This window comes from Pipistrellus hanaki (genome assembly GCF_964339955.1).
Source record: "Pipistrellus hanaki genome assembly, chromosome: 1".
Classification (NCBI taxonomy): Eukaryota; Metazoa; Chordata; class Mammalia; order Chiroptera; family Vespertilionidae; genus Pipistrellus; species Pipistrellus hanaki.
The window spans coordinates 37469169-37488623 of record NC_140503.1 but is presented as its reverse complement, the minus strand read 5'-3'; the positions used below and the strand labels follow the sequence as shown (position 1 = coordinate 37488623).

Here is a 19455-nt window from a genome sequence, read left to right as displayed (position 1 = left end):
TGCAGTGGGTGTGAGCAGCAGCTTTGTTACTGGCAGGGAGGGCGAGCGGGAAATGGTGCTGGCAACGGGTTCGAGAGACAGCTCCCAGCTCTGATCAACTCTCAGAAGCTGGGGGAGGTGGAGAAGCCCTGAAGGGTGATCGAGGCTGGCAGCCACCACTCCACCCACTGGTGGTGCTGAGCCGTCGGGGCCGGCGCCAGATGCCAGCAGTGGGTGTGAGTGGGGCCGGCACTGGCAGCAGATGTGAGTGCCCAGCAGACCGTGATGCATGGGAGCAAAGAATTTTCAGTAACCACCAGAGGCTTACCCTGATGACAGTGACCAGCACCCCACCTTGGTCTGGTGCCTCCACTCACCTGCTCCACCATCCTGCCACAGTCGATGCCCACCACCTTCTGCACTCTGCTGCCTGCTGCCAGTGCCCACCATGTTGTGCGTGCACCCCCTGATGATCAGCGCATGTTATAGCAACCGGCTGTTTGGTTGTCCCACTGTTCAGTCTATTTGCATATTAGCGTTTTATATATATATATATACCACACACACACTAGAGGTCCATTGCAGGAAGATTCCTACAATAGGACTTCCTGCTGTGGTTGCCGCCCTGCCTACTTCCCTCCCTTCTCCCCCACCCCACTTGCTTCTCAACAGCTCACTCCCTTCTGCAGCACTTGGCTTCTTTCTATGCTGTCTTCAGGCTTTGCTCTGGCCTGGATATGCAAATTAATGACCATCTTGGTTGGGTTAATTTGTATACTTGCCCTGATTGGCTGGTGGGTGTAGTGAAGGTACAGTCAATTTGCATTGTTTCTCTTTTATTAGATAGGATAGATATCATGGAGTAGGAAAATCCCTGAATATATAATTTCATATAACTTAGTCTCCATCCTGCTTTTCTTTCTCTTTTTCCACTTACCTGCCCTCTCCCCCTCAACAGGAGTGCTTGCTTAAAAACTCAAATGCCTAAAGGGCCCTAGATACTACAATTTGAGAGAGAATAGGAATTATGCGAACTAGAGAGCACATATATAAGGAGGAGAGTCACATTAATTCCATTCGAGCTGCAAGATACCATTGCCAAATCACCTGGGTTTTTTTCCAAGAGAAATTAGAAATTCCTGTTCATTTTTTAAAATAAGATATCTACTTTTAAATAATAACAGGGTATCGAAGTATTATTTTAAAATACTACAACCAAGCAAAACAGTTTATGGGTCAAACCCAAACCAGGGGCTACTAATTTGTATTTTTCTACTTTACCCCCTTTTACTTTTGTATTACCTTCCTTGAAGGAGTAAAACAAATCAACACAATCTTTACAATCTCTCTCTATATACAATATAAGGCTAATATGCAGAGTGTTCCCTCTGGAGTTTGGTCACTCACTGTGACATGTGTTGACCACCAGGGGGTGGCACAGAATGAAGGGAGGCCCCAGCCAGCAGCCAGAAAGTCCCAATCAGCTTTGATCACTAGCCAGGCCTGGGGACCCTACCCGTGCATGAATTTCATGCACCAAACATCTAGTTTCCATATAATGAAGCTGAATTACATTTAATAACCATCAACATTAGTTTAAATGGATTCTGAGTAGTTAAGTTATGGGAAATTTATGATGTTCTAAGTCTAACCAAACATAAAGAAAAAATATATGTCATGTGATATACTGCTGATTCTACCTTCTACTATATATTGCTTTAGATCAGTCACTATTTTACATTTACTTTTAAGGAAATTTTGCATACTCTTCAGCATTTGGCACTGTTCTGTATGGGGCCGATACTTAATAATTTGAATGGGTGAGCAGATTCATAGTAAAATGAAACAGTTTAAAAGAAATGTTTATTTCTCTCCATCTCCACAAATAAAATCAGAATGTCCAACTTAGCAAAGTAGTTAAAACTTTTTATCTGATTTAAATAAACATAAACTTTTATAAGTTAAGTGTCCTTATCTTTTTTATTGGATTTATTGGTGTTACATTGGTTAATCAAATTATATAGGTTTAAGGTGTACAATTTTATAATACATCATCTGAATATTGTATTGTGTGTTCACCATCTCAAATCATGTCTCTTCCTGTTATCTTTTTATTTTACCTTTGTTAAGATGTGTGTTTAAAGTGGTATAATTTCGCCGAAACTGGTTTGGCTCAGTGGTAGAGCGTCGGTCTGTGGACTGAAAGGTCCCAGGTTCGATTCCAGTCAAGGGGCATATACGTTGGTTGCGGGCACATCCCCAGTAGGGGGTGTGCAGGAGGCAGCTGGTCGATGTTTCTCTCTCATCAATGTTTCTCTCTCATCGATGTTTCTAGCTCTCTATCTCCCTTCCTCTCTGTAAAAAATCAATAAAATATATTAAAGTGGTATAATTTCATCATTAGTCCTGAACTAGAAGTTTGGATGTCTGAGCTTTAGATGCTATTCTATTTGACTAATTATATCTGCCAAATCACTACTTTTCTGGGCCAGTTGTTTAATTAATAAAGTGATTAGTCCCAGTGATATCTAAGACACCTTTAATTCGAATAGTTTGACACTAATAAAGCAACCTAAAATTGAGGGTTAAAACAAAACAAAATAAACTTCCTACTTAATGGCCTAGTTCTGAGATCTAATACAGTGTCTATGAATTCTATCTCTGAGATATGAATGCCTATTTTTAAAAATTACACATTACTTTAAAACCAATTAAAGTTTAGCCTGGCCAGTGTGACTCAGTGATTGAATCCAGGAATCCAAGAGTCATGATTTGATTCCCAGTCAGGGCACATGCCTGTGTTTCGGGCTTGATCCCAAAGTTGGGGGTGTACAAGAGGCAGCCAATCCATCTTCTTTCCTTCCTTCCTTCCTTCCTTCCTTCCTTCCTTCCTTCCTTCCTTCCAAACCATCTTCCTTCCTTCCTTCCTTCCTTCCTTTATTCCTTCCTTTCTTCCTTCCTTCCTTCCTTTTTACATATTTTTATTGATTTCAGAGAGGAAGGGAGAGGGAGAGAGAGAGAGAAACATCAATGATCTCTCATCAATGTTTCCTTCTTCCTCTCTCTCAAAAAACAAACCAACAACACAATAAAAACATTTAAAAAAATAAAATGAATTAAAGTTTAGGATGTAAGTAAACAAATACTTAAATATTTAGAATTATCTACTTTCTAATATATGATATAGCTGGATATGTTAAATCTGTATTTTAAAAAAGACAACTATCTTTTTACAAAAACTCAATTATAACTGCCATTTTTCATTAGCATATTGATCACCCACTGCAATTTTTTTTCCAGCTTCAATCTTGAACTGTGAAAATGCTTAAATAATATTTTCTTAAACGTTTGTGCTCTTTCCTCAGTTATTATGTAGAACTTTGTCTAATTACTGATCGAATGACTTGGGCTGATTTAAGACGATACTGTATGCTCTAGGGAACTTTACTGTCAGGCGATGGAATTAGCAGGTTTTAAGCTAATGCAAGTTATCATCACTGATTACATTCAAACTGTTACTGTCCTTAAAAAGTCAAGATGAAAAGAAAGTAAGCGTCCTTCTTCTGCTTCTTTCTCTCCTGTGATATTCTATTATTTCTTCTGAAACATCCTGCCCTTTTTTTTTCTCTATCATTATTAGTCAGACAGATATTTCCAATGAATCTGGCTCTGTCTTTACATAAAGCAGCTATGCTCTCTTCCTAGTTCAAAAGCATGAAAAGTTTTATGAAAATCAGTAAAATACAATGGAGAATTTGGTATTGAAAAATTTTAAAGGATAGCACAGTTTCAGCACAATTTAAATTAGTTTCCTAAAGAGCCTATGTCTAAGATGTATGAGACTCAGTTCAGGAAAATTCTGTATATTCCTTACTATAAAATATGTTTACTCATCTTCAAATAACTGTCCATAGTAAACTAATGAACAGTACATAGTAAGCTGCTATATTTCAGGGTGATTTTTAGTAATGAAAGTTCACATGTTTTCTTCTCATAAAAAAAATGCTTCATTCCTGAATAATTTAGTTACTTATCTTTTTAAAAAGTATATTTCTAATTAAGTAAAGGCACTTGATAGTTTACAAAACAGCATAAAATGAACATGTTAAATTGTTTCTATGTCATTACTTTTACTAAATAGATAATTTGGTTTCTGAATATGTTTTTCTTGGGCCTATTAATACTGCAAATCTTGAATTAACAAGTAGTTGCTGTGACATATAGATGATACTACTAATAAAATAATATTTATCACCTTAAAAATTAGGGAATTATTTTTAACTACAACCTATCAAAGATCTAAACATGCAAACATATCAAAGAAAACCAAGAGTCCCTATGAGCATTGAATTAGGAGTCAGGACAGGACATTGAGTTTTAATCCTTTTGATTTCCTACCTGTTCCTGGACAATCAACTTTATCTGTGAAGTTCAGCTTTGTTGTATGTACATTAAACTACCGAATTAAATGTCTAAGGTTTTTCTTAGTCCAGGGCAGGTGAGAGACGAGCTTCTCGGTGTCCTCTCCCAGCAGCCTTACAGAAGGTGCTTATTCTCCTAGCAATAATATGTGACAGCATCTAGGAAGTGTTGCCAACCAGGAGCACTTACCCGAGACAAGGTTTTTATCGGGGGTCGGTCATATGGGCCTGAAGCGACTATGGCTGACTTTAGTTATTCCGTCTCCAGCCTCTTCAAAGGGCAGACTGATACCACATGGTCCAGGGCCCCCACCATAAATCACATTTGGTAGCATAGACTGTTTGGTGTGGCCCAAGGCCCCGGGTAAAGAGAGATATTCTTAGGCAGGGTATTCCAAGGTCTTACAAATTATCTTCCAAGAGCCAGGAAAGAGCCAGATCTTTCCTTGGAATGTGCAGGGCTTAAGCAAGTTAGGCCTGCTGAGTTAATACTTCCCTGCATACCTTGTTTCAGTGAAGTAGTCCTTTAGTACCTTCTTGGGAAAGGGTGCTTGGCAAGCAATATTTTTGAGGCTTTTTATGTCTGAAATATTTTAATTTTGTCATATTTGATTGATAGGTTAGACAGCAATAGAAGTCTAGGTGGAAGATAATTTTCCCTGACAATTTTTAAGCTGTTGCTCCACTTTCAGTATTGCTATTAAAGTTTGAGAGCCATTCTGATTCTTGATCCTTTTTTTTTATTATTAAATATATTTTATTGAATTTTTACAGAGAGGAAGAGAGAGGGATAGAGAGTTAGAAACATCGATTAGAGAGAAGCATCGATCAGCTGCCTCTTGCACACCCCTACTGGGGATATGCCTGCAACCAAGGTTGCCTTGACCGGAATCGAACCCGGGACCTTTCGGTCCGCAGGCCAACGCTCTATCCACTGAGCCAAACCGGTTTTGGCTGATTCTTGATCCTTTATATATGACTTGTCTTTTTCCTTACTGAAAACTATGAGATTTTTCTTTGACTGTAGTGTTCTGAAAGGATGTTTCTTCATATGGATCTGTTTTCTATCTATTTTGCTGACCATTGAGCAGCTGTTCAATTTAGTCACATGTATCCTTTAGTTTGGGGAAATATTCTTTAATTTTTTATTGATTTTTCTCTTTTGTTTCTGTTCTCTCTTTCTAATATTTGGATGTTGGACTCCTAATATTTGGATGTTGGACCTCCAGAACAGATCCTTTTTTTTTTTTTTTTATCTCCTATTTTTTTTTCTTTCTTTTTTTCTTTTTTAAAGTATTATAGATGTTCCCTTTTTCCCCCATTGACCCTCTTTACCCCATTCCCGCTTCCTTCCCAGGCCTTCACCACACTAGTGTCTGTGTCCATGGGTTATGCATATATGCATATAAGGTCTTTGCTTAATCTCCTCCCTCTTTTTCCCTCTGAGATTTGTCAGTCTGTTTCATGCTTCCATGTCTCTGTGTCTATTTTGTCCATCAGTTTCCACATATAAGTGAGATCATGTGATACTTGTCTTTCTTGACTGGCTTATTTCACTTAGCATAATACTCCCAAGTATTATGTTCCATGCTGTCTCAAAGGGTAAGAGATCCTTCCTTTTTACTGCTGCATAATATTCCATGTTGTAAATGTACCACAGCTTTTTTTATCCACTCATCCACTAATGGGCACTTGGGCTGTTTCCAGATCTTAGTTATTGTAAATTACGCTGTGGTGAACAGAGGGGTGCACACATTCTTTCTGATCAGTGTTTCTGGTTTCTTAGGATATATTCCTAGAAGTGGGATCACTGGGTCAAATGACAGTTCCACATTTAATTTTTTGAGGAAACTCCATACTGTTTTTCCTTAGTGGCTGTACCAGTCATTTTGCTAATTTTTTTGAGATTTTTTTTTTCTCCAACTTCCAGCCCTTTTCTTCACTTTTTCATTTCTACTAGCATGTTTAATTTCTATTAGCTCATTTTTTATTCTCTGATTTTTTTTTTTTTGTAATGGTACATGTTTTTGTTTTACAAGTGCAGTGTCCTATATCTCTGACTCTAATAAGGATATGGTTTTGTTTGGCTTTTTGTATCATTTTTTTTAAATTATGTTTTTTGTTTTGATTTTTATCTTTTATTAAAAACGTTAAGCTATCTGCTCATCCTTGGTTATCTGTTCATAATTAAGAGTAGAAGCTGTAAGCCTGTGGGTGAGGCATGTAAACACTATAGGGTGATATAACCAGATAATTTTTAATATATTTTTATTGATATCAGAAAGGAAGGGAGAGGGAGAGAGAGATAGAAACTTCAGTGATGAGCCGAAGCTGGTTTGGCTCAGTGGTAGAGCGTCGGTCTGCGGACTGAAAGGTCCCAGGTTCGATTCCGGTCAAGGGCATGTACCTTGGTTGCGGGCACATCCCCAGTAGGGGGTGTGCAAGAGGCAGCTAGTCGATGTTTCTCTCTCATCGACGTTTCTAGCTCTCTATCTCTCTCCCTTTCTCTCTGTTAAAAATCAATAAAATATATTTTTTAAAAAAGAAACTTCAATGATGAGAGGGAATCATTGATCAGCTGCCTACTGCACACCTCCTACTGGGGATCAAGCCCACAACCGAGCATGTGCCCTTGACCAGAATCAGTCCACAGGGCAATGCTCTATCCACTGAGCAAAACCAGGTAGGGCCAGATAATTTTTTTAAATTCTTTTGTTTCTTTATTGGCCAGACAATTTTTTAGGTAATCCCTGATGCTAATATATTTTGATTTTCCCTCATGGGTGATCCGTTTCCTCAGGAGGAAACAATATTCTAATCCTTCACAGAATAAAGATGCAGTTTACAAAATGTTGAGAACCTATTCAGGGAAGAGGATTGAGGCAAGGGAAAATCCCTGTACTTGATGTTCATCATTCATCCCTGTTTTCAGTATGGTGCCAACCTGTCAGCTGTGCCTTTCATCCTCCAGGCCAGAGTTACCTCTCCAGAGAGTAAACACCCAGACATCTGCCAGGAGAAATAAGGGGCATTTGCCCATGACATGGACTAGGGAAAGAGATTTAGGATTTAACTGCTCTTAAAATATCTTTTATCATCACTTGTTTTACCCATCTCCACCTCTCAGTTCCAATGAGACTTGGTTCCTATGCTTTTTAAATATCCTGAAACATGTATCAGGTTGGTTCTCAAACCTCCTCATGACTGGGTTGGAATTCATCTTTCTTGGATAATCACACATTGTGTTGGGGTCTCCAGGACCACCTTCAGCTTCGGTGACTTGCTGAAAGGACTCACAGTTGTTACACTCCTGGTTAAAGTTTATTACAGTGAAAGGGTAGAGCGAAATGAGCAGAGGAAAAGAGAGATGGAGTAAGATCCAGAGGAAACCAGAGGGCATGCAGGAGGCAGTAACCAATGTTTCTCTATCTCCCCCTCTTTCTTTCAAAAAAGAAAAACAGAAAAAAATGTTTAAAAATACGTAAAAATAATAGCCGGGACCGTTTGGCTCAGTGGATAGAGTGTCAGCCTGTGGACTGAAAGGTCTCGGGTTCGATTCCGGTCAAGGGCATGTACCTTGGTTGCGGGCACATCCCCAGTGGGGGGTGTGCAAGAGGCAGTTGATCGATGATTCTCTCTCATCGATGTTTCTAACTCTCTGTCCCTCTCAAGTCCTCTCTGTGTAAAATCAATAAAATATATTAAAAAATAATAATTAATTAATTAAATAAATAAATAAATAATAGTGGTAAATGTTTAAAGATAATAGTGATAAACAGTATTTTAATTCTTCATTAATTCAAAAATTCTGAATATTTTCTAAGGAGTTACTAGTTTGTATGTAAGATACATATGATGAATTGATATCCATCAACCTATGTAATTCTTCATACTTGAATAAAGAATATCTTTCTATAAATGCCGATTTATTCAGTTTCTCTGGTATTAAGAAAGACCTGGAAGGATAAAGCTGCTCTGACATCAGTTGACATCAGAAAAGTCATTTGGATATATATTATTTACCATTCCAAACTTCAAAAAATCTATATAAAGTATGTTTGTTATGTTTCATGAACTATTCTTCACCACCTTAACAAATAAGATACAATTACTTGACATTTATACATTACTAGAGGCTTGATGCAGGAAGAGACCTGGAGCAGCTGGGATTGGGCAGAACATTTGCAGCGTCGCCATGGTGACAGTGCAAGCATCCTACCCCTCCCCTAGCCACTGGGTAACTACATATGCAAATTAATCCTCCATCTTTATTGGATTAACTTGCATACTCCTAATTGGCTGTTTGGTATCATGAAGGTACGATCAATTTGCATAATACTCTTTTATTATTATAGATTTTTAAAATATATTTTATTGATTTTTTTACAGAGAGGAAGGGAAAGGGATTGAGAGTTAGAAACATCAAACAGCTGCCTCCTGCACACTTCCTACTGGGGATGTGCCTGCAATCAAGGCACATGCCCTTGACTGGAATCCAACCTGGGACTTTCTTTTCAGTCCGAAGGCCAGTGCTCTAGCCACTGAGCCAAACTGGTTAGGGCAGTGTAGATATTTTTTTATTCAGGATCATATACTCTTACCTAAATTCTATAAAATACTTAGAATATAATATCAGATCATTGTTTTTAACCTTATTGTATGATTAAAGAACCAGGTGTGTTTATGTGATGCATGTAACATATTTTGCAAATCTTAGATAACAACCTTTAGTAATTCCTTATTCAGTTCAGCTCCCTCTCACACCCATTATTTATCCCATCCCATGACCTGTAATCTTATGAATTACACTTTCCACTGTGTCCCTATTCTCTTCATTTGAACCTTTTAAATGCTTTTACTGAAATCTAGCTTTTTCCAGCTGACACTTTGTACTTTAAAAACCCTCTGTCACAACTTGTGGAAAGAACAATCAGCCTATTTTATGTTTCCCAATACTACTTATTGATGTACCATCATCATCTCTCTGAAACCTATGCCATCTGATTAGGTCATCCTTGGCTGTGGTAATAACTTCGACTTTCCTGGATGAATAAGCACTTTTTTTCTTATGGACTGGTCTCTTGTTATACAGATCTTTTTCGAAGCCCACGTTGATAACTCACTCATTGTCTCTCAATTCACTGGCTTCTCAGAGCTTTTCTCCATTTCTATTTGAGCCATTCAGCAGTATGCCCACACCTTGGATCAGCTCTTGAATGAAGCAGTTCTTCCTAACCAGTCCCATCTCTTTTTCTTTCTTTCTTTCTTTTTTAATATATTTTATTGATTTTGTACAGAGAGGAAGGAAAAGAGATAGAGAGTTAGAAACATCGATGAGAGAGAGTCATCAATCAGCTGCCTCTTGCACACCCCCTACTGGGGATGTGCCCACAACCAAGGTACATGCCCTTGGCCGGAATCAAACCCGGGACCCTTCAGTCCCCAAGCCGACGCTCTATCCATTGAGCCAAACTGGTCTCGGCCCATCTCTTTTTCTTTATACATCTTAAATGCATCTCTCTCTCTGATTTCCACTCTTGTCTATATTTTAATTACTTTACCCATTCTGTTTACCCCACTCCATTAGCTCCTTTCTAATGTCATTTGCATTTAGAACCAATGTACAGTCTAGTCGTCTTCATCCCTTGACTTTTTGCTATGGTTCACTTGCCTGCTTTTTCTTTCTCTACAGTAATTCCATGTTACGGTTCTAAATTAACACATGAAAATGCAACCTAGTTATTTGCTTTTTGTAATGGCATCCACTTTTTTTCTATTAGATTGTTTTAATTTTAAAATCAGGAAGCTTTATTGATTTTAAAATCCACTGTCAGCTGCCTGCTTTAACTAGACCTCTCTTGCTTCTCAATGCAATATTTTCTTTTGTAACCCTTCTAGTCATGTGTTCAAAATGTTTTCTATATTCCTAGTGCTTAAATCTAACATCTCTTCCCAGGAAATGACCTTGCCTCCTGCTTATTAGAAAAAAAATAGTATCTACCTGCCAAATTCTCATCCATCTCCTCTATGTCAAAATGTCTGTATCCATGCTAGGTCCAAGTTTATTTTAACAAAGAGGTTTGTAGATTATTTTACAATAATCTTCCTTCTTTACTCAGAAGAATGAGTCTTCCTTTTCAGGGATAATTGTCCTCTTCTAGAGCCTTCTTTAACAATTGAACTCTCCCTTCCTCTCTCCCACTCTCTATCATTTTACCCTCTCTGGTTCATTTTTTTTTTATTACAGTTTACTTTCAATATTATTTTGTATTGGTTTCAGGTCTACAGCATAGTGGTTAATAGTCATATACTTTACGTAGTGTTCCCCATGACATTTCCAGGACCCACCTGGCACTATACATAGTTCTCAAAATATTACTGGCTTTATTCCCTATTCTGTACTACAATTCATTTCTGACCAGTAGATTATTAAGTCAGAAACTGAAGAGTCTGGGATTTTACTCTACTTAGAGGTTTGTTAGCCTGCCACAGCTTTATGTACATACTAGAGGCCTGGTGCATGGATTCATGTACCAGTGGGGTCCCTCAGCCTGGCCTGTGAGGATCTGGCCAAAACCAGCCCTATGCACAGATTCATCCAGGGGTGTCTGGCCCGTCTCACCCAGTCCCAATTGGCAGGACCTCAGATGCTAACCTACCGGTCATAGTGTCTTTCCCCTGGTGGTCAGTGCGCATCATAGCAACTGGTTGAACAATCGGACACTTAGCATACTAGGCTTTTATTATATAGGATACTAACAGAAAACACAAGACCCATGGGTCAGAGAAAAAGACCATTTATTACTCATGCCAAAAACAACACGGCCCTGGCTGGTTTGGCTCAGTGGATAGAGCATCAGCCTGGAGACTGAAGGGTACCAGGTTCAATTCCAGTCAAGGGCACGTGCCTGGGTTGCGGGCTTAATCCCCATTGCAGGGCGTGCAGGAGGTAGTTCCCTCTCATTGATGTTTCTATCTCCCTCCCTCTCTCTTCCTCTCTGAATCAATAAGAACATTAAAACAAAAACAAAAACAAACACCAAAGCAATGTCTTGCAACACATCCTAAGCCACAATTACTATAAGGCAATCTAGTGAGGGCCAGATGTCACCTGTGCAAGCAGCAGGATATTACAGGAAGGGAACTCCAAAATAAGGAAGAGAGACAGACAAGCACACCTTATCTTGCCTCTAGAACACATGTGTCAAACACAAGGCCCGCGGGCCAAATCCAGCCCGCCAGGCCATGCAATGTGGCCCGCACCGCGCTGTCATCACTGCACTCCGCTGTCAGTTTATGACATTGTCAGTTTATGACTGTTCAGTAAACCATTCGGCCCGCGATTTAGGCTGGATTTTAGATTTTGGCCCCTTCTCTGATTGAGTTCGACACCCCTACTCTAGAATGTAAGCAAATTTTCACCAAGAAGGGAGAAGGAGACTACTCCCCTGGAATGTCTCCAGGGTGGGAAATGTTCTCTATCTTTATTATACCTACTGGTCAGGAAGCAAGTCTTCCCACTGACCTTCAAGTAGACATTATCTCTAGTTTTCAAGGAAGTTTGTTATGGAAACTCCTTCACTCAAAAGACCTGGACAGTTCTCTCCAAGGTATCAGTGACATACTAGTAACCCAATCAATGGCTGTTTTCTTTAATCTCGTTACTTTTTGCAGATTTTAACAAGGGCTATATTTTCTTTGTTTTACCTCTAAACTGCTCAACTGTTTTCTATGACTAATCTGATTTTTAGGTCTCTCTCCCTTGCCCATCTCTCTTTTCCTCACCCTTTACACAATCTTTCTCCTTTCCTGTCACCTCTTACCATTTCCTGGATTGAATTTGTATTTCTCCCTTTGTAGATATTGTGAACACAACTTTTGCATTGATAGCACAAGATGTCAAAATAGATGTTTTTTTCTACTTCTTCCATATACTGAGCTCCTTAAGAGCAGATACAATGACTATTGTGAATCCATGGAACCTTTCATAGTGTATACTCAGTAACTATTTTTTAATGAAATCAGTAAGTTAGCAAATTCTTAAACTATTTTTCTTTGTAATATTTTATACTTTCCTCTCTCTTTCCAGGTTCCCGGAGTTCATACCCTATTTCAATTCACTTTTATAAATGGTCTTCCCACTTCTAGTCTGTAGTTCCTTTGTAGTAGCCTTTACATTGATATCAGATTAATGAAATCCCATATTTTAGAGTGCCTATGTAAGAACCTCCAATATCTTTCCATTATCTAAATAATAAAGTACAAATTCAGTAGTAAGGAACCTTCCACACTATGCTCTCAAAATTTTCCATGTTTATTTCAAATTCTTCTTACCTACCTGCTTTACTTTAACAAGTATTTGAGGATCTGCTATTTGTAAGGCTTTGTGAAGGGAGGAAGTATACTAGATACTAGAGGCCTGGTACACAACATTTGTGCACTGGGGGAGGGTCCCTCAGTCTGGCATGCCCCCTCTCGCAGCCTGGGACCCTTTGGGGGATGGCTGGCTGCTGGCTTAGGGGCACTCCCCACAGATTCCTTAGCACTGCCACAGAGGCGGGAGAGGTTCCACCACCGCTGCGCTCGCCAGCCATGAGCCTGGCTTCTAGCTGAGCAGCGCTCACCCTGTGGGAGGTCACTGACCATCAGGGGGCAGCTCCTGCCTTTAGCGCCTGCCCCTTGGTGGTCAGTGTGCATCATAGTGACTGGTCATTTCGTGTTTAGTCAATTTGCATATTAGGGTTTTATTATATAGGATGGTATTTGCTCATTGTGTTAATTTTTTGGTCCTTTGTTTTACTATTTCACTGCATCTTAGGGGAAATAACCTTTGTAGAACACTCAGCCATAGTCCTATAGTCAGCAGTCCCATTATAGGGCAAAGTATGAGTAATAGAAGTTCAGAATCAGTGACAAGCCATTCAGCACAATATCTGCCCCATGATAAAAGCTTAATACAGGTTTAAATTGAATTAATTCTGTTTACATATTTAAACACAGAAATTTAAGCGTATAAGAAAAAATTCTTAATTGTCTTAAGCCTTGGAAAACCTGCCTATTTTTATTTCATGGTAATTCTATTAACATTTGAATTTTACTTGTTATCTGTTGTTACTTGTATAATTTTGAAATACAAAATCAAAACAAATTTAAGAATTTTCTATTACATATTTTCAAAACTTTTTCTATACTCTCTTTATAGGTTATATGTAAAGTCAGATGTGCCACTGAACTTGACAAACACAAGTAAGTTTCATGAATAGCAAGGTTTAAATTTTGTTCACAGTAAACTTCTCAAGGTTGAAGGATATGGTGGTTAAGGGTACCTTAGCAGTTTTATAGAAAATCAAATTAGATTAGTTCATAAGAAGTTAATTGAATAACCCACAGTACTTTCTCTTCAGTCATATTGCTGCCTAATATCTGTTTTTGCTGTTCTCCTACTATCCTGCTTCAGATGTCAGACAAGGTTTCATAGGGTCCACAAACACTAACAGTTAGATTATGCTGTTTGGGGAAAGAATGTATTGTATAGTTGCATGAAGTAACTAATATTTCCTTCAAAAATTCAAGCCAGGACACTTGGTAACTATGCAACTCATTTAACATCTCTATGCTTTGGTTTCCTAAAGTGCTATAATCCCCAGAGTATATTAATAATGAAAAGATCTATTTTAGATTTAAAACTAGTATCTGATTATTATATTTACTATTTAATCTGAGAGAATATTAATATCTAAACTTCTCAAACTAAAATCTTTGTGCTTTGCATGTTCACTTGACAAACACCGCTTATCATAGATTACTTTACACATCACCTTCAATTCACCATGCATTAACTATAGCCAAAGGCTGATGACGATTTATGACTTCCACTATTAAAAGAGATCCAAAATAAAAGAAATTAGTACGCCAAATAAATTTCTGGATCATATTACTTTGGGGTATAAATGTATCTGACATGGGATTGCTTTCATATAGATAGCTGTTATAACTACCTGACGTAGATAGCCACACCTTACCTGAAGAGTTTTTATGAGGTGGTCTAATTTTTCTTAGGGGCAAGTTTTTAAGCATTTCCTTTTCAGAGTTTCTCTGTATGCATAGTATACATGTAACTTTGTAAGAAGAGGAGTTGTTGATAAGTGCTTGAAACTCTACTGTCCTTATGTTCTTTAGTCATGTTTGAAAGTGATGTTTGCTATGATATTCAGAAGTTTATAAAGTTAAATATTGTCTAAAACGTATTTCCCTTACCTCTTAAAATTGATATTAGTAATCACTTTAAATTTAGGTGGTTTGTTAATTTTCCAGATAAGTTATAAAAGCCTGGTAATTCTTGGGACGGAAAGATCAATGAAAATATGCTTAGTAGTTATAAAAATGAAAAATTCAGGATTGCTTGAATTAGTGTTAAAATAATCCTACATTCTTCCTGGTAGAGGCAATTGAATTCAAGTCCATATGAAATCATTTTTAAATTAATGCTTTAAAATCTAATGTTATTTTAAAATGCTTTAGATACTAATTTTATAACATCGATAGCTCAAGTAACTGAGTGATTATTAAATTTGTTTTTAATGAAATTATAAACTGAAGGAATTATTGTACCTAAAGTAACACACTAATAAATTTTTCATTAATTTTATAAATATCTAATAAACTAATTTCTTTTTCTTTCAGAATTCTATTGCATTTGGGCTTTATATTAGCAAGCCTTATCTTTTTAGTGGTGAACTTGACTTGTGCAATGCTAGTCCATGGAGATGTCCCAGAAAATCAGTTGAAATGGACTGTGTTTGTTCGAGCATTAATTAATGATAGCTTGTTTATTCTTTGTGCCATCTCTTTAGTTAGTTATATATGCAAAATTACAAAAATGTCATCAGCAAATGTCTACCTCGAATCAAAGGTAAGTATATTTCTTAAATTTTCATTTAAAAAAAATCTAACTTTAAGTTATCATCATATGAAGCATATTTTAATGGGAAATTTATTTATGTTTTCAAAAATTCTGAATGTTGGGAACATGTTTGAGCATGAAGGAATGGTCACAAGAAGTTAAAAAGTATTCAAAAACTTGCCATTTCACTAACCAATGTTATATTTTCTATGATTTATGTCTTTTGCATTGGAGGCTAATTAAATGAAATAAGCCAAAATTTATATTAATGTATCACAAATAATCTAACACATAAAGCCACAGTAATAATTTAATATTTACTCTGTAGGGGTGGCAGTATGGCCATCAATTACCATATTATGTCTATATACACTTGGGTTAGCAGTGTTAAGATTCCATATTGGTAAAGTGGTGTTTATTTATATTAAGGTTTAGAAAATGTTCTTTCACCCCACAATATAAAGTCCCTATGATATTTGTAACAGTTAATCATGTAATTAAATATACAAATGCCTTCATTCTCCCTTATTCTGTGGATCAGCAAACAGAAACCAAATGCTAGTGCATTAACAAAGAACCCTGGAAGTTTCTATTGTTAACTAACATTGTGGGTGAGCCATGAATCAGTCATCACAGTGTCTGTGTGGCATTGGATATGGGGGTATAGATGTATAGTTATTGGGATGTGAGTTTATACATGTAAATGAATTTGATCTCATTTGGCATTATTGTCTATTCACTTAAAATAAGCAAGATAGTGTCCTAAACAGGACAGTTCTCTGAAATATTTTTAGACTATCATATTGTTGAATACAGTCCTAGTAAAGTCAGGTATTATAATTAAATGTGTGGTAGTCAACTTGTCTTTAAATTTAGGTGGAGACTTTCATTTGACTTTTTAAATATATATCAGTTGGATGCAGAATAAATATAGAAATCTGTATTTATATAAGCCCAGTGACCGGAATGATGGAACGACCAGAATGCCCGGAATGATTGGTGGTTATTACGTGCACTGCAGCAGCCAACCGACCTGATTCAGGCCCCAATCAGCCAGCCTCTGGCCAGCCTAGCCCCTCATCGGCCCCCAACACTGCAATCAGGAGAGGGGCCAGCTAGCAAACTGCCTGTGGCCCCTCCCTCCCTCCAGTCCGTCCCAATGGGCCCCCATCAGGGGGGACCAGCTGGACCCCACCCTTGCACGAATTTGTGCACTGGGCCTGTAGTATGTACTAGTGTATAATATTGAGACTAAACTTAAACTTTCAAACCTATTCATCTTACATGGAAAATTATTTTTTTCCACTTACGTTCTAAAAGTTTCTAAATGTAAGTATTTTAGCTAATTCTGGTTTTTCAATTTAAGTGTTAAAAATAATGGTTACTATTATGGTACATAATCTTTTGATGTAGCAATAGCACCCTCACTTAATATAATAACATCACCATAGAATGCATATGCCTTGCTTGTCTATTGATAAAGCATAAATAGATGTGGTTGACTTTAAAGGGCTTCTTTTCTGATCCAAACAACTTTTTCTAAGTTTGGTTTTACTTGCTTTGAAATAGATAGTTCTCTGAATATAATAAAATTGTCAATCTGAGAAGAGAACTTCATCTGATAACTCCTCCAGAATTATTTCAGACATCTTCCTCTAACTATCATGTAAATGGTATTCACTTAATTTTTTTTAAACTCTTAAATTTAAAAGGTGCATGGACTCAGAATTCTCTATGAACATTACAGAGACATGTTCAAATACATACCTATAAAGGTAAATATAAGATACTGGATTGTATTATATTGTACTGTTAGGTCATAAACTTCTTTATTTAAAGAATACATCATCTTGCTTTCACATTCTTCTTGTAAATCACTAAGCTCAGTTTTGTTTTGTTTTTACTTCTATAACAATTACAGTAATGGCCATTCCTTTGATTCAATCAACAAATGTCTGAAGCCTTGTGCCTTCTCTTCTTTCACACTGATACTGTTTCCCAGTATCCCTAAGAGTATTTCCTTAAAGCTCAGACTTGGGTTTTCTGTTTTTCTCGTTTTATTCCTTCTTCTTTCTACATATTCAGTGATTATCTTAACCTAACTTTAAAGGCATAACTCTAATGTTTCCCCTTTTTAGGAATGCTTCTTTGTCTCCAAAATAAAATTGAGAAATACCACTCTATCTGAATTCTCTTAATTTTTTACTTTATTGCTAGATGCCCAGTGCACGAAATTCATGCACAGGGGGAGTGGAGGAGTGTCCCTCAGCCCAGCCTGCACCCTCTCCACTTTGGGACCCTTTGAGGGATGTCCAACCGCCTGTTGGTAGGATCGGGCCTAAACAGTGGTCGGAAATCCCTCCCATAATCTGGGACTGCTGGCTCCCAACGGCTTGCCTGCCTCTGCCTGATTGCCCCTAACTGCTTCTGCCTGCCAGCCTGATCACCCCCTAACTACTCCCCTGCCAGCCTGATCAACGCCTAACTTGCTCCCTGGCTGGCCTGAATGCCCCTAACTGCCGTCCTCTGCCCTCCTGGTCATCCCCAACTGCCCTCCCCTGCAAGTCTGGTAGCCCCTAACTGTCCTCCCCTGCAGGCCTGGTCGCCTCCAACTGCCTCCCCTGCTGGCCCGGTCATTCTAACTGCCCTCATCTGCCAACCTGGTCACCCCTAACTGCCTTCCTCTGCTGGCCTGGTCACCCCTAACTGCAATTACAACTGCCCTCCCCTGCTGGCCATCTTGTGTCCACATGGAGGCAGCCATTTTTGACCACATGGGGACAGCCATCTTGTGTCTTGGAGTGATAGTCAATTTGCATATAACTTTTATTAGATAGGATTTTACCAACTAGAACAAAACTAATATGATTTTGTTCCCTTTTTCAAAGTAGCAATTCTAACTTGTTTTTTAAATATAAGTTACTGATAGTTTGAATAGCTTATTTCTGCTCTTTCATTTTTTTATTTTATTATGTATTTTAGGTTACCTTATTACATGTTTATGTTCATATATATATATTTAATGTGTTATTTTATAAACTAATAAAGGTATTTAGAGTAGTATGTTTTCTCAAGTACTGCTTTGGCAGCTCTCTATAATCTTGTTATATTATTATTTATATTCTTATTTAACAATAACAAAGATAATTTGCTGTTTAGATTTCAAACATGTCTCAAACATTACATATTTACACATCAGTGTAAATTAGATATTATCTCTGTATATAATTCTTCCTTCAATGCACTTTGGCAAGAAGTCTAAAATTCAGGCATCTGTCCTATTCATGCCCTTTAACTACCATAAGAAGTTTTCAGTTTTACTCTCTGCTTGATTATCAATGCATATGAATCTGGTATACTAAACACTGTAGAGATTTCTGCCCTCCAGGTTCTGGTTAGAGAAAAGGAACCTTCAATTGTTAAATTAAAAAACTTAATTTACCTAAAGGAGGTATAGTCTGTCCATTTCCCTATCTATCTAGTCTACATTTTATCCTCTGCATTGTATCCTGAATAGAGTTGTCTTTTCCAACCTACACTTTGATACCATGCTTTAACATACATACATCAAGAAATATGTAAGAAATTTCTTGTAAAAAATATTTATCTTAAAATCATATATATGCCTAAGCAACTGTTATGACCAAATGACCAGAATGACTGGTCAACCAGTCGCTATGACGTAAACTGACCACCAGGGGGCAGATGCTCAATGCAGGAGCTGAGCCCTGGTGGCCAGTGTGCTCCCACAGGGAGAGTGCTGCGCAGTCAGAAGCTGGGCTCATGGCTGGCAAGCACAGCTGCAGTGGCGGGAGCCTCTCCTGACTCCACTGCAGCATTACTGAGCGGCCATGGTGGGCACAGCAAGCCAGAATGAGCACAAGCAGCACAGCGCCCAGCCCCAGCTCAGGCTCCTCCCTGGCCGCCTGCCACTTGGCACACTGCTATATCCTTGGAGAATGTCTGACTGCCAGTTTAGGCCTGATCCCCATAGGCCTGGCCTAAACTGGCAGTCGGACATCCCCCGAGGTGTCCTGTATTGCAAGAGGACACAGACCAGGCTGAGGGACCCCCCTGTCCCATGTATGAATCTGTGCACTGGGCCTCTAGTTATTGTATAATATTGCTGAGGATATTGTCCACAATGTTCCC

General features: G+C 38.1%; 1 protein-coding gene across 2 annotated transcripts in view; it reads left to right on the top strand.

The window, feature by feature from the left end:
• GPR137C (G protein-coupled receptor 137C) overlaps positions 1–19455 on the top strand; it is a 54853-nt gene that overhangs the window by 13326 nt on the left and 22072 nt on the right. Inside the window, exons 2-3 of one of the 2 annotated variants that reach the window (XM_084877773.1) lie at positions 13603–13646; positions 15084–15312. The exons of the other annotated variant lie outside the window; for it this stretch is intronic. Coding sequence (XP_084733899.1) covers positions 13603–13646; positions 15084–15312 — 273 coding nt within the window. The remainder of the gene's footprint in view (positions 1–13602; positions 13647–15083; positions 15313–19455) is intronic. 2 annotated transcript variants of the gene reach the window in all.